The sequence below is a fragment of the Ixodes scapularis genome, unplaced genomic scaffold (assembly GCF_016920785.2).
Source record: "Ixodes scapularis isolate PalLabHiFi unplaced genomic scaffold, ASM1692078v2 PGA_scaffold11__112_contigs__length_91849675, whole genome shotgun sequence".
NCBI lineage: Eukaryota > Metazoa > Arthropoda > Arachnida > Ixodida > Ixodidae > Ixodes > Ixodes scapularis.
This window is the reverse complement of record NW_024609837.1, coordinates 15,179,142-15,194,227: the sequence shown is the minus strand read 5'-3', so window position 1 is coordinate 15,194,227 and position 15,086 is coordinate 15,179,142. Positions and strand designations below refer to the sequence as shown.

General features: G+C 45.5%; 1 protein-coding gene across 2 annotated transcripts in view; it reads left to right on the top strand.

The window, feature by feature from the left end:
* Positions 1-15,086, top strand: part of LOC8043297 (hemicentin-2) — a 248,591-nt gene that overhangs the window by 40,011 nt on the left and 193,494 nt on the right. For both annotated transcript variants that reach the window (XM_029972765.4, XM_042288829.1), the window contains exon 2: positions 3,502-3,918. In XM_029972765.4, coding sequence (XP_029828625.3) covers positions 3,502-3,918 — 417 coding nt within the window. The remainder of the gene's footprint in view (positions 1-3,501; positions 3,919-15,086) is intronic.

Here is a 15,086-nt window from a genome sequence, read left to right as displayed (position 1 = left end):
GTTGCTCGATTTGGCGCCCTCGGATCGTGGCGGCGCTTGCGGCCGGAGTCGTTAAAAGAAAGACGGAGCTGTAATAATGTAGCCCAATCTGGCCACGCGCACTCCGAAAAAATGCGAGGTATGTGTACCTTCCCATAAGGCACTTCGTGCAACAAATCACTGCAATCTATCCGGAGCAAGCTCGGTAAATGACAAATCCAAAAACCTCGTTAAACCTAAAAAAAAAAAGAACAAAAAGAATGCATTGTGACGTTGAGCATGGGATTTCACTTGCCTGTCGTGCTATGTGTCATAACAACTCGGACTGTTTTTTCCTTTTCTAGGTCTAAACTTGTTTTTGGTTTAGTCTCATTTGCCGAGTTTCTTCCGTACATTGCAGCGACTGTCTCTCCCACGTGGGTCGAGGGAAAGTAGATGTGCAAGATTTATTAGAGCGTGAAGTACCGACTGACAGGCTCGCATCTGAGTAACCTAATTACAAAAAACATACCGACGTTGCGTCTTTTTTAAACCTCCCCATTAACGTTGCTAACAAAGAGATAGACCTCAATTGGTTGCTTTCCTCCGAGGACGTCACTAATTTTTATTCGCAAAATCACTGTACGCACGACTGAATATGTCAACAATCGGCGTTTATTAGTACTACTATAATTGTTTACATCACCGTTACACGGCCGCGTTTAAGTTTTTGCAATTACAATACCGACCGGTGTGCTACACTCTAAAAAAAGCCCGTGCGTCTGATTTCCCGCACAACACTCGTAGAGCCAATCACCGAAACTTACGAAGGCAGCTCAGCGAATGACGATGCCGAAGCATATGTTTAAACCAAAAAACGCACTCGGAGTTGTGACATTAAGCAATGCAAGCGTGACGTTTCGCATTCTTTAACGTCACAACTCAGGCTGCGTTTTTTTTTGTTAAAAAACTGACGACCAGACTCGATATTCTGCAAGGAAGAAGATCCTCCTCACTATGGGGAAGGAGGAAAAAGGCGACGGTGGACCGGGTGGAAGGGGGGAGAGGAGGAAGCGAGGGAAAAGTGGAAAGCGCGAAATGGTCGTCGGTCTTTAAACGCAAGTTTCGGCATCGTCATTCGCTGAGCTGCCCGCGTAAGTTGCACTGATTGGCTCTCCAAGTGTTGTGCGAGAAAGTAGACGCACGGGCTTTTTTTTTTTTTAGAGTAAAAATATATCCCTTCCGCGATTCTGAGTTCGATAGTCGACGAGAAATTCGCCGAAATCGCCGACCGCTGCGATTGGCCAAACCCACCGCGCTCGACTTTTGATGCTGGCCAATCGCAGCGCAGTGCTCCGGCCGATCGCGGTGGTTGCCGACCTCGCCGACTTTCTGGCAGAGTGTCGAACTTAGGTGTAGAGCGCTTTCCTGTACGTTCCATTACTCGCCCTTTGAACGGCCATCTACGAGTCTACGTTTCGATTTAATATTTGGTCAACGCTCTATAATCTAACGTGGGTTCACTTAACATTCATTTACATCTAGTTTTTGAAATTATTTATATGTATTGTTTTCTTGCTTTTTCCCGGCACTTCGTGGTAACTATCCAGTTTCAAGATATTCCGGCGCTTCCCGAAGCCCCTGCAATAAAAATATAAAAACATAAAAAATGAAACGCGCGCAACGCCGTTGCCGTTCGTTTTTATATTAGATTGGTGAGAAGCGGCTGCGGCCTTTTTTTCTTTTTTTTTTTCTCTCTTTCATCGGAGCCCACGTGGATTCCCGCATGCTAAACGAGATTTCTCGCGGTTAGGGGTTTTCTCGAGAACGCGATCGGCGTTGCTGCTTGTCTTCAAGGTGCGTGTGTGGGGCTCGCATTGGGAATTCAGGCGGTCCGCTCGGAAAAAGCCGCCCGCCCGCCCGCCCCCGAGCGCGCGCCAAGAAATGATAATCTTGCTGTTTTTTTGTTTTTGTTTTGTTGCTTAGGTACCTCTCATGGGAATGTGTGTGGATGCGTTTCGGTAACGAAGCCAGGCAGTTCGAGCAGCTGCGCGTATTTCAGAGCTTTCTTTTTTTGTTTGTTTTACGGAAAGTGTAGCGAAATCGGCGTGAAGCGCCCGCTTTTTGTATAAAGGGATTACCACTTCTAAGGGTTTCCTTAAAGCCGCCGAAAGCGTTGCCGCTTTCGGGGCTTTGAAATTCCGCGCTTGCAATAAACCGCGTTTGGAAGCATAAGTAAAAAAAAAAAAAATAAAAAAAAGGTGTATTCGCATTTATGCACGTGTAAAGTTTACATATCGCCAAGGTTTTCTTAGTTTTGGTATCTTAATAAAACGGGTAACATTATGCGCCGCGTTGGTGCAGGTTATGAGGCAGGTAATATGTGTTAAGACTGAGCGAGTCAACATGAGTGGTGAAATTGTACTTTTTCAGCGTAGCCTTGTATATTAACGATTTTCATCGAATCTTTTCGAACCTTCTTTCACGGTTTCGTCTTTAGGTCGCCAGGCACCAGGAATACCTGATTCGATCGAAGATGTTGGCGAGCGAACCTGTCTTTACAACTTTCGGTTTCGGTCGCTACAGGTGCCGTCGATTTTGCTGGAGTCTCCAATGCACGTATAGGTGGCATAGTAGACGAGAGTATCGTCCCCCTTGAACGCTCTCTTCACTTTTCTTGCACACGTTTTCGCAGTGACGTATGCTGCTAGCAGACGACGCACTTCGTTGTCTGCTAGTTGGGCCTATCGGGAGATGGCGCCCCAAGTTACTGCATTCATCGATATTTCGGTCGTCTGCTATCACATCCACCGTTGACTTCGGCAAATACACTTGTCTAATTTTTGTTTTTCATTTTCACGGGAAAGAATTACTCCTTTAAATCTTACGAGGTAGAACGTATCTCCTAAATGCACAGTCGGTGAAAACTTGAACTTTCTTTGTACCGAATTGAAGTTTGTGTAGAGAACACTGTGGCCTACCTGTATATGTAAAAACGCGGTACCACTGCTCTTACATAATACAAAATACGGTATCACAAACTGTTTACGCAATGTTTCTTCCTTGTATGACGCTCATGTTACATTGGTCACACAAAAGCTCTTTGCAGACATATTCAAAGCGCGCATGAGTATCAAGCGAACATGCTCCATACATGCCCGAAGCGTGTCTCCACATTAGTGTGTGATCACGTTCGCAGCGAACAGCCTATTGTTTGTGCGATGTATGAGCTCAAAACATACCGTCAAGGCGTGTTCGAAGAACACCGCTTGTTTACGTTGCGTTATGTTAAAGAAGCCTTACGTCTGCTTGCGCCGAGAGTCACTGGGACATCTGTGCTTCGTATTTAGCCTTGGCAACAAGTTCGAGGAGTAGTCTTGCACGCGACATTCCAGGCACGGATGTCTCGGTGACTTATGGTACGTAACGTAAGCAAAGGTATATAAGCAAACGGATGTGAATAGGTGTTCGAATCTTTTTCACGATAATCATTGTGCAGTCAGGCATCCCTCTCATTCCTTCGTTTCTTTCTTGTCAATGCAGTGGTCAAGGGCGAGCGTGGACAAGATGTGTGGCTGCCATGTGACGTCGACTCCGAGCACGACGACAGCCCGGCCAAGGTGCTCTGGTACGCGCCGGCAAAGCACCCCGTCGCCAAGAACACCGAAAAGAAACACAACAACAACGACAACCAGAACGATAACAACAACACGGCTCTCTGGGCGTCCCTGGACGCCACGCCGTTCTACATGGTGGAGGACACGCAGCGTCGGGGCATCTGGAACGGCCAGCACGCCATCGGCATTTCCTGGGCCGGGAGGGCGTCCTTCTCGGTGGCCCGGAGCCCCGCCGCGCTCCGCATCACCCAGGTCGAGCTCCAGGACGCCGGGACCTACCTGTGCACCGTGGCCTCCCACCGGGGGGCTCTGCGCAACTCGACCGTGTCCCTCGTCGTTGGAGGTGGGTCGACCGGAGTGAGAGAACAATCGAAGCTAAGACCTCGCTCCGTTCTACCTTAAAGCTCCGTTCACAGCTGTGTGAAACTTCAGCGGTATTAGTCAGCGCTGAAAATAGCGCTGTCTAGGCCTCCGGTACGCACGCTTTTCGTGCCTTCCGCCGTGCTTTGAGTGGGCGTGAAGCTCCGAAGTATTAACGAAGGTAGGAAGTTAGCACTAGAGGCGGGACACCTGAATCCTCTCCTTGCCGTTTTTACCTTGCCGGTGACTAGTGAATAATCAAAGCAAAATGCATTACTATAAACACCGGCAGCAAAAAAAAAAAAAAAACGTTAGCGGGTGTTTTAGGTTTTACCACTTCCAGCGCGAGCTTTCCACCTTCGGTGATGCTTCGGCGTGTCGTTGAACCTCGAGCGTGCATTCGCAGCGAAAGCACGGCAAATGTCAACGAGCGCGTCATGAGGCCGGGAGTTCGAAAGAGACACCCTGTCGTTTTCTCACCTTATGAGTGACCTATAGGGTATTCCTCTTACTCAACAGGCATTGCGTAGTTGGAACGGCTGGATTCTGGCAGCCTCGGAGGTTTTCTCTTTGAATTGGGAGGCATGGCTGCCGCCATCTATCGTTGTGGAAACCCGTCCAGACGGCGGAGACAGCCGTCTCTGCTGTCTCGGCAAATCCGGTGTCTCGGTGCGCCGTGGCTGCTGTCCTCTCCCTCGGGGCACGCGATGCGCACGCCTTATTTTTGTACGCGGAGTGTACCCGGATGGCCAGGGGAGGGTTCAACGCTGTCGACTCGCTGTCTATAACGCAACCGTGCAATTAGTTGCACAGTATATTCTTCCAACAAGGTATTTGCGCCACCTCTCCGCCCCTCCAGGTCCGCTATCATCCTCGCCACACGACAACGCACGCATGCGTACGAACACGTAGCCAATCTGCGCAAAAAGGTGTTCGCCATTAAATTGCGACAGCTCTCCGTGGTTTGAGTTATTACCTTTCTGAAATCGAGGGTCTCTAACAACCCCAAAAAGAACCTAGCGTGCAAAACAACCTCCGCGGGAGGCGGCCACCATTAAATCGAAAACGTTCCTCGTGGTTGACGTAGGCCCTTTCTTCAATCCAGTCCCTCTAGTGGCCCCTCGGAGAACTAGTGCCACCACTTCGGCGTGAGTTTACGAACTCCGTGACGTCACCGTGGCATTTTGTGTTTTTCAAAGAGAGAGGAGGCGAGTTTGCGCTTGCGCAGAGATTCTGGACGAGATGTTCCTGCGGCGTGGGGTTAGCGCGGGATCTTCTTTTTTTTACGGGGTAATACTCTCTTCCAGTTGCAAATCCCTGTCTTGGAGGCCATAAAGGCGAGATAATTAGGTCTAACGATCGGTATTCCCCGTGGAGCGCTTCTGTTTCGTGCCCATCTCCGGGCCGACATCAATTATTGGCAGGCGATTCGCGGAGCGGTGGGTCGATTTGCCCGTCGCCAGGGATACAGGAACACGGATTATTCTAAATACCCGCGTGATACGAAACTTATCGAAGCTATGCAGAACGTAGCACTCTTGGCTTCAGAGCCGGGCATTCGGCTATGCAGCGAATCACTCTATCCGTAGAATGTTAATGAAATCTAGAGGGATTAATCGCGAAATGGTACGAGCAATTTCGAAGAGGGTGGTTGCTACATACGTTTACAATTTCGACATTTTTATATTTCGCGAAACGGGAATGTTGTCAGTGAATGATATTAAAAGCGCGTTTAAAAATGAAAGCCATTTACAACTCTCTGTAACGCCGAATTAGAGCGCAGCTCTTGAGGAGGAGGGAAGGTTTCTGAGGGGAGGGTATACGCCTCCTCCGTCCTCCTCATCCCGTCTGCTATTCCTCTGTCCAAGCGGCGTCGCCGGCGCCTCATGAGGGTCACATGACCTCAGAAGGGTGTGAGGTCACGTGATGATGACGTCATCACGATGACGTCATTGTGATGACGTCATCAGGGACGTTACCAGAGACGTCATCGTCTTCGTCACTGATGACGATGCCGATGACGATGACGATGCGGACGCTGATGACGTCATCAGTGACGTCACGCGTCCCATAATGCACCGCGCGGTTACGCCGACGGCGACGGTGCTCAAGCCGGAAACGGGCGCCTAAGAGCTGTGCTCTAAAACTTGCGACAAGATGGCGAAGAGCAAATAAGAGATATATGAACAATGGAAGACATTCAGCAACACTCCAGCTCATTAAGCCATTCGGGATTAATATACGAGTTGACTAATTAGGCGCGTAAAACGTAACATTTATAATACGTTCACATAAAGGCAGGGGAACAAAGAAAAGGAAGTGCTGCCTTTTCTGTAACATGCAGGGGAAACACTGACATTCGTTTCAGATTATAGTGGTTTTGTACTGATGAATGTGAATTAGGCGTCACTCCAGCACGTACTTAAGTAAAAACTACTGCACGAGTCGAGCTTAAGTCCGATGGGCAATGGTTGTACCTAAGTGACCAAGTTAACTCCCTACATCCTCACGACTAGAGCCAGTAAATAGGCTACGGTTGGGTTTACGGCATCCTATTTTGTTCCACCGATCATCACAATTTGAAAATCGCAGCTTCTTGGTGTTTAGATCGGTCTGACCCGTCACTGACTGTTTTAATATTACCAAGAGACAAAAAAGAGTTTTCTGCAATTTAAGGTAAAGCTTGGGACAACTGACGACAATAAGTTTAAGCACCAATATCGTTGAAGTGTCCTTGCTCTAATGCGAATCGCTTATTTAGTGGCTCAAACCAAAAGGCATGGTTATCTTTTCTCTCGAAAGCAATGTAATACCACTTCGAACGCCTCTTGTCCGCTTTTGACACGATTCAAAGTGCCGCTGCACGCTTCGGAGTCCTTGCGGTACTGATAACGTTTATCGGGTCAAGGACCCGGCGAGATCTTAGGCCCCAATCGAGACATTTCCCAATCCCGGCTTTGCGAAGACTTTATAGCAATGTGAAGGGTCGAGGAGGAGGAGTGCCCGGGCCTTGACTGAGGCGGCATCGACTTCGAGGGTGCTTCGGACCCCTGGGTGAGGTCAACGAGGCTTCTCGGGAGCCGCTCTGGGGACCCACTTAGGCCGTGCAAAAGGCTTAGGCTGGCCGCGGCCGTGGAAGTCATGACGGCTGGTCGGGATTTCTCCGGCGGTTGGCTCGGCGGAGACGCTCAAGACAGCTATATAGGCCTTGCGTCGAGGACGCTCTTTTGTTCTTAGCGGGGTGCGAGAACGGGAATAAAGAACGATGGTAACGGCGCTTCTTGCGTGCCGTATAGGGCTTCCCGAAAACAACAGTTGTCACGCGATTGCTCAAAACACAAAAAATCTGATTATCAAAATAAACGAATATATAAAAGCGCCAAAAGCGAAAGAAAAGTAGTCTTTTAATGTTATACTCCGTTTTACGCTAATTCCGACCGCCGAGAACGCTGCTATTGGATAGAGCTAATCAAAGCAGCGCGCCCGAAGTGCACTGTCATGGCGCCCGTCGTTTTTGTTTGTTGGCTGTCGCCGGCGAAACCAGCCGCACACGGAAAAAAGTGCAGCGTCACGCATCATTCACCGTTCGGCATGGGTTTTGGCCGGTGCTATACACCAACACAGTGTTTCTGGACGAGCCCGCCTTGCCCGCACCAGGTGTGGGCACTGCGCTTGCGCAGAAACCAAATTTGGGAGGAGTGGAGCATCTGCGCATGCGCAATACCGACAGCAGCGCCACCATATTGGCGTGACGTAAGTGAGCTGAGTTGGTCTACAGCAGACGCACAAAGACGACGAGCGCCATGACGGTGCACTTTTGGCCGCTATTTCATCGACTCTGTCGGTTCGTGGCGTTTGACTGCGGTCTTAATGTGAAAAAAAAACACAAAAAACATGGGCCAGTTCGTTCTTGAAATATGGCGCGACACTGTGACCATTTTTTAGACGAGTAAATTTACCAAAAAGAACTTTACTATTACCGAGGCAGCATAACCAGATGCGAACACAGAGTCAACTTGGTGCAGTATGGAGCATTAGACAAAGGTTAGTTAGTCCGCTTTGAAAAAGAGCCTTGTGTCCTCTTTGTAGATGGTCGATTTAGTCGGTATACGTCGGAGAGTGTGTGGCGTGCGTCACGTGGTATTAATAACGCGCTCGTGTAATCACTACGGCTCCGGTGATTGAATTGAAAAGAAAATTCATGGGTTCTGCAGTGCGAGCTTTTGTTGCGATTGCTCGGAGCGATTGTGCTATAACAGAGGTGGCTTCCCATCTCTTCCGAATTAAATTAGAGTAGAAGTTATAAACAATTGGATCATAATTCCATATCAAATTCAAAAATACCTTTAAAAAAAAACATGGCAAAGTCAAAGGAAAAAGTCTTCTTTTTCTCCAGTTTGTTTTTGGGTCTGTGGTTATTTCCTGTTCTTTTAATTAAATGTAATCAGATAATTTTACAAACATTAGCGTGTATAAAATATAAAAAAAGTTACTTTATTATTCGCTAAAGAAAGAGTTAGAGAGGCAATATAATCCTTGTCCAGGATCTCGATTACGTTATCTTCAAATTCAGCTCACGTGTATTTCTTTCTTCTCTGCAGTTAGAGTGAAGAAGCATAGCAATGTTCAATACAGACAAAATTCAACGTAAAACTAATTATGCACACATCAATTAAGTATTATGAAATGTTTTTTTGACACCGGTTCGACATTAGGCAGTGTATACATTATTCTTTTTTTACCATTCACGAGATTTTTTATTTTGTTCCGCGGCCGTAAGGTGTTCACACGATTGAAAACTCCTAATGAAAGCAAAACCTCGCCAAACTGAAATTTATTTCAGAACTACAGGAATCATATTAAACAAACGTGCACGTATCTTTGCCGCCAGTGCAAGCAATAAAATGTCGCTCTCAAGTAGTTTAGTTCCTCGCTTTTGCAACTTCTGAATTTTAGTTTTCTTCCTCTGCCTCGACCTGTAATAGAACAAGACAAATATAGCTTGATTTTTTTTTCATGTCAATAATCCGATTAGTGTAATATTATTTTTTTTAAACAAGTTCCGTGAAAGTATGACGTTGTAAGGTCACTTAGTTATGTGGTTTTATGGTTTCTCGCAGTGTAGAGAATGAAATATCTTCGTTGACTTCCCAACTTCTGGAGGTTGAACCGGTGTTCGGAAATTAAGAAGTGTGGTGTCCGAATTGTAGGGAATACATTATGCATTTAACCCATCCATTGGTCTAACGTAGCTTTCAGATCACGTAACTAGAGCATTTCTTCCATCAGATAAATATAAAATTGTATTAATCGCACGTTCTACGTTAAAACACCATCATGTCGTGCATATTTTGTTGAGTATGAAAAATGCTTTTCCGTAGCAGAGTTAAACAAAGATCATTTTCTAAATTTAACACCCAACTAGATCTCTATAAGCATATACATATATGCTTATTTGAAAAAAAAAGAGAAAACTTTTATACCTATTATGAAAGCGACATATACCCAGTATTAAATGCACGAATATCTTCTCTTTGCTATACAAATTTTTTATGACCAAATATAGAAATGCGTCTACCAATAAATAAAAGAAAATATATTATTTCCAAACCTAAAACCTTTTGTCGTTCATAAACCCAAGCATTCCCATCCTTAAATGCAGAACTATGCATTGATACATATTTATATAAGTCAATTATTATATCCAGAACTAAATAGCATGACTAAACATAGAACTAAAAACCTGCACTAAGAACGAGCATATACAAATATGGGCACACACTTAACCTTACACTCACGGTTAAGAATCCATGTGAGTTCACTGCTACGTATACAACACTGTACTTAATCACAACCTTGTGCACTTTATTAAAACATACCGATTTAGTATACTCTAAACAAATACCAACGGAATAGTTTACGAAATACGTCGTTTTTTGTGATTAAACACAGCATATGTTAAAACTAAACAATATGTACGTCTATGGATAAAACACAATCACTAATTACCGGATGCAGTTACGTATTATTTATCATCTGTGTAAGACCGCACCAAAGCTCTCAACTGTGCAGTGCATTACTTACTTAATAGTCAATACACATGGCTAGTTTTCTTAAACATTCACAGCGTTTCGTTTGAGGAACCTTAGAAAACCGTACGTGTGCTATCTGTGTCCATAGATAAAATCCCAAGTGACAGTAAGTGGCGTTTTGTGTTGGAAACCTACATACAAATTACTAAGCGAGAGCACCTTAACTACCAACGTGATTGCCACTCGATAGTAAGAAATTGCTTTTATTTAACTGTTACAGTCATTATTTTAAAACATATTTCGAACATTATTATTATTACAACACCGTGTTGCGTTCGCGTGAGCCCGAAGTCAACATGCGTATTCATATAACACTTCCAGGAAGTTTGAGTTCGGCGGCGCAAAGCACTCACCAGCTGGAATATATAACTTTTAAAACGGGGACTTCCTGAGTTACAAAGTTTGCAGCGTAATTCATTTATCGTGTTCTCGCGATCCCCGGACAACGGATTTCCCTGAATAATTCGAATGACGGCTGAAATACAGAATCGTGGAAGTTTCCATCATGGTTGAGACGCAGATGCGGTAAAGGCGGAAGGGAACAGAAATCAAGAATTCATGATCATAGACTGCGAGCGCTCGCGAGCGATGAAGTCAGTTTGAGCCGTCTTATTTGTTCAATCCAGGCTAAGCCTGCATCCTTTAGATCCCCCCGCACGCGCGATCGGTTTCGCCATCCGTCGTCCACAAAAGTTGATTGGAGATGTTGAAAACACTGTCTGCTTTGAACAAATTTTTTAAAATTTATTTCCGGAGTGTTTTTAGGAAGGAAACTTCAAACCTGTTCAGACATTTCTTGTGTTACAAAACGTGTTTCACGTTTGAAAGAATGTTCGCAAAGTTATTATATTTTTGCTTTCGCAAACTTTGTTTTTAGAGTGCTTTGAAAGTCGAAAGTATCAAGAGGAACAAACTGCTCTGTGTGCCGCGTGAAGTGTGTCAAATATGTCTCATCACTCGCTGAACGACTTTTGCAAATGTTGCTCAACCGTGACGACACGGTTGAGTCATCATTACAAAACGTCCTTCGGTCGGTAACGTAGAGCGCCAACCACCCTGCATTAAGGCTGCATGTGCGACCGGGACACTTCTCAAAGTTGATAAGTTCGTGTCTGAGTACTGCACATAATTGCATCCTGGTAATAGTTTAGACTACTTTACACTAGTATTATATGTAGATATTGGGTATATTTACTTGGTTTCTGGACGATTCAGCGGATGAAAGTGAACACTATTGAGAAATATTCATCGTCAACTGGTAACTAAACGTGTCGAGTGAAGTAGGCTGCGCTCATGGCCTCTTTTGTGCTCGATAGTCTCCTCCTTGCGTAGTCGTAAGTTGAAACATTTTTTGTCATTAGTCACGGCGCGGTTTGCACATAGCTACAATTATGTCGGGCGGGTTGTATTATTGACGTTTTTTTTTACACTTATTTTGTATTAAAAATACTACTGATGAACCTTGGCTATCCAGTTAAAGCGTGTTAGATGAGAGCAGCATCATAAAACATTATTCTTAATAAAATAATGGCGCCGATGTGAAAAAGAAATTTCCACCGTGATTAGAGTTTAGGCGTAAAAAAATGTATCATTACATATTTTTTGTGTTTTCCAGTATGAAATAACACTTCAAGCAATAGTTTAAAAAAACTGAAGCATTGATGTGAACTGGCGTTACCAATCGAACAGTAACGGTGTTTTTCATGTTGCAAAATTGGACGAAGCTTCCTCACAAAACGTTATATGAAGTGGTGAGGTGAAAATTTAACAAGGTTTTTCGGCGTCGTCAATCATAACGGGTCACGTTTCCTTCACATACACTGGAAACAAGTAATTTGTGCTTACACCATGGACGAACACCCAGAACTAAAACTCTGCTTTCATCGAAACGAAACAACTCCCCCAAATTGAATGGCTGACCTTACGCGCCTAAAACTTTTGATAGATTAGATTAAACGTTTTTCTCGCTGTACATAATTAAACACCTTCAATTATAGTGCAGAGCGTTATCTGCCAGTAACGACAGCCCATCAATTTTAGAAAGGGAAGAAACGGGTCGCTCGAGGTCATTATCAGAAAATTGTTTCAAAAGGTGATAACAATCGAATCGCCCAATTCGATAGTAATTTCATATCAGTTACATTAATGAGTTGGTTTCGACGCGCTGGGAAACCGTGGGGGAGGAGGAGGCAGGAGCGCACGCGGACCTGAGAACGCTGGGCTCTCATTGGTCCCAATAGTGGGTAGATCTAAAGCTAGCTGCCTTTTTCTCCACTGCAGTCTTCGAACGTGTTCAAATGCGGAAGCGAAACGCCGGTCGCCGGCATTCCGCGTTCTGACGCGTTCGACGACTGCAGTAGACACAAAGGCAGCTCTAGCTTTAGATCTACCCACTATTTGTTCTAACAAGGGCTCGGCGTTCTCAAGTCTCCTAGCGCTCTCTTCTCCTCCTTTTCATCATTTTCTCGGCGCATAACTTGTGACTTCTGTACTTTGCTTTCGCTAGGATGTTTTGGGTGGTTTCGTGTTGTGGCTTAAAGGGGCAATGCAACGATATGTAATCGGATGCTTTTTTTTTGTTTTCATTTTACGCGAACTTACTTTCACTAGTGGGACTCGAGGATACTCGCACGTAACGCCACTGGCCAAGTAATTCCTTTGTTGCGGTGTAATTTCAAGGACCAAAGCGAGCGTTTTTATTTACTCTCTCCTTCGCGAAACTCGACGACGTAGTTGGGCGGTCGCAGTGCCGCTCAGTGGCGATATTTGAATGCGGATCATGGATTGGACCCGATCATTGCGTGGACACTCGATTTGGGCTCGTGATAATCGATAGTTCGAGAAGCATTCGGGTGGTGGCCCGTGTCCAATCGCTGAAATGACGACAATAGCCGAACCGTAACATTGTCGGGGACTCGGCGAGTGTCCTGTGCCTTGCCAACCCCAGCGCGTGGCTATGATCAACATTGGCAGCATGTAATCGCGTCCAGATAACGCGGCCCCTTGTTTTGGCTGCGGGTTAAGGAGGAGAACGCTGCTCGTTTTTTTTTTTAATTTTTGTTTCGACTTTGATTGCGTGTGGTGAAAAACGAATGAGTGTTTCGCAGGTCATTAACGTAGGGGATGCGTTCTAAGCGGTATTTGCAGAAAGTATAAAAATGGTTGCATCGCCCCTTTAATATATTCATCGATAACGACGAGAATACCAAGCAGTGAGAGAGTGCAGGCGAGCTGGTAATCAATCGACATCTTGTAAACCCTGAGATGGGGAACGATTCGTCCGTTTTTTTATCGTTCCCCATCTCAGGGTTTACAAGATGTCGATTGAGAATTCCAATGCGACCTGGGAAGCCGCTCTGTAAAGCGTGCTCCGCCGCATGAGCACGCAGTATGAGGGAAAGCCCAACAGCTGTAAGTCCTACCGTTTAATACAGAATGTGTGTATGATCTGGATATCATGTAAAAAAACATCACACTCAAGGGCGACGTAAACGGGTTACACGCACGCTAAGGCAGCATAAACACATGTATAGCTTTTTTGCAGGCAATTCATTAGCATGTTAAAGGCAAAATTAAAGATAAGAATTATTATAAAAATAAATTAGGATAAACATTACACGGCACAATTGCACGCAACCAGCGAGATACACCAAGGAAATTAGAGAGAATTGAACCCGTCGCCATGCGATGCTGAGTCCCAAGTCTTTGCTTGGCGACACAGAGGTGATACGATAGAGAGCACGCGCAGCTGGGCAAAATGTGACGTGCCACGGGCGGTAGCGTGTGGTAGCGCTCCACTGCCCGTGGCGAGTTAGTCCAGCATACTTTGTCCGCAGACGACCTTCGACAGCGAGTCATTTTTAGTTCTGATTACTTAGTCCGCAGGCGACCTTCGGCGTCGAGTCCAACTTACTCCAGCGTACTCAGTCCGCAGGCGAGCGTCAGCCCGCGAAGCTGGCTGTCCAATGACGAAGCGTTGCTACCCACGTGGACTCACGGCATCACGGGGAGGATCATAGGGTTCATAACGTACCAACTCGAAGCGCAGCGGGTGTACGAAGTCCCAACTTCAGACAACAGCGTAAAGGGCGCGATGAACCCACTCCCTTCACGATGACTTCATTTGCCACGAGGGCGTCTCCCTATCCAAGAGCCTGAAAAATACCAGGCCATACACGCACAGGAATGAAGTGGAACCCGTGGAAAATTCCTCATTGAAAAAGACTCGCGACTCACACCACACCTGCATTAGTTTGATCTCGCCCTGATCATTCCAATAAGCGGGGATTATCCCTAGTTTCGCGCTTACATACGAAATAATCTGAAGCTTTAGTAATCGAGCAGAGAAAATCTCATCGCACGCAAAATGCACAGACGACACATTCTGTGCTCCCCCGGTTCGTCTAAGTAATCGAGGCTATACCCTTAAAAAGGCCCGTGCGTCTACTTTCTTACACCACACTCGGAGAGCCAATCATCGCAACTTACGGAGGCAACTCAGATAATGACGATGCCGAAACATATGTTTAGACCAAAAAAGCGCAGTCTGAGTTGTGACATTAAGCAATCAGAGCATGTTTTGCATTGCTTGATGTCACAACTCAGACAGCGTTTTTTGGTCTAAACTTATGTTTCGACATCGCCATTCGCTGAGCTGCCTCCGTAAGTTGCGGTGATTGGCTTTCCGAGTGTGGTGTGGGGAAAGTAGACGCACGGCTATGTTTTTAGAATGTAGTTTTTTTTTTTGTTGCATAACTGCCAAAGCTGGGTGCATAGTTATTGATTGTTAGATTTGTATTTACCCAGGAGTAGAACTGACTTACACAGGGTGAACTTAATGTAAGGGCGCAAACGAGCTTGTGAATATTAAGCATGACAAAGCTGTGTTTGACACATTTTGGTCTATTGCGGTTTTCACCCGCAGTCTCGGGGTTTTTGTCATGCTTTATATAGGTTTTTTTTTTGGATTAAGAAAATTGTAAAAATGCAAAGAAACATACCGTGAAAGCTACACTAATGCGATTTAGGTAGGCGAGATATACGACCCGGTGGACGTGAT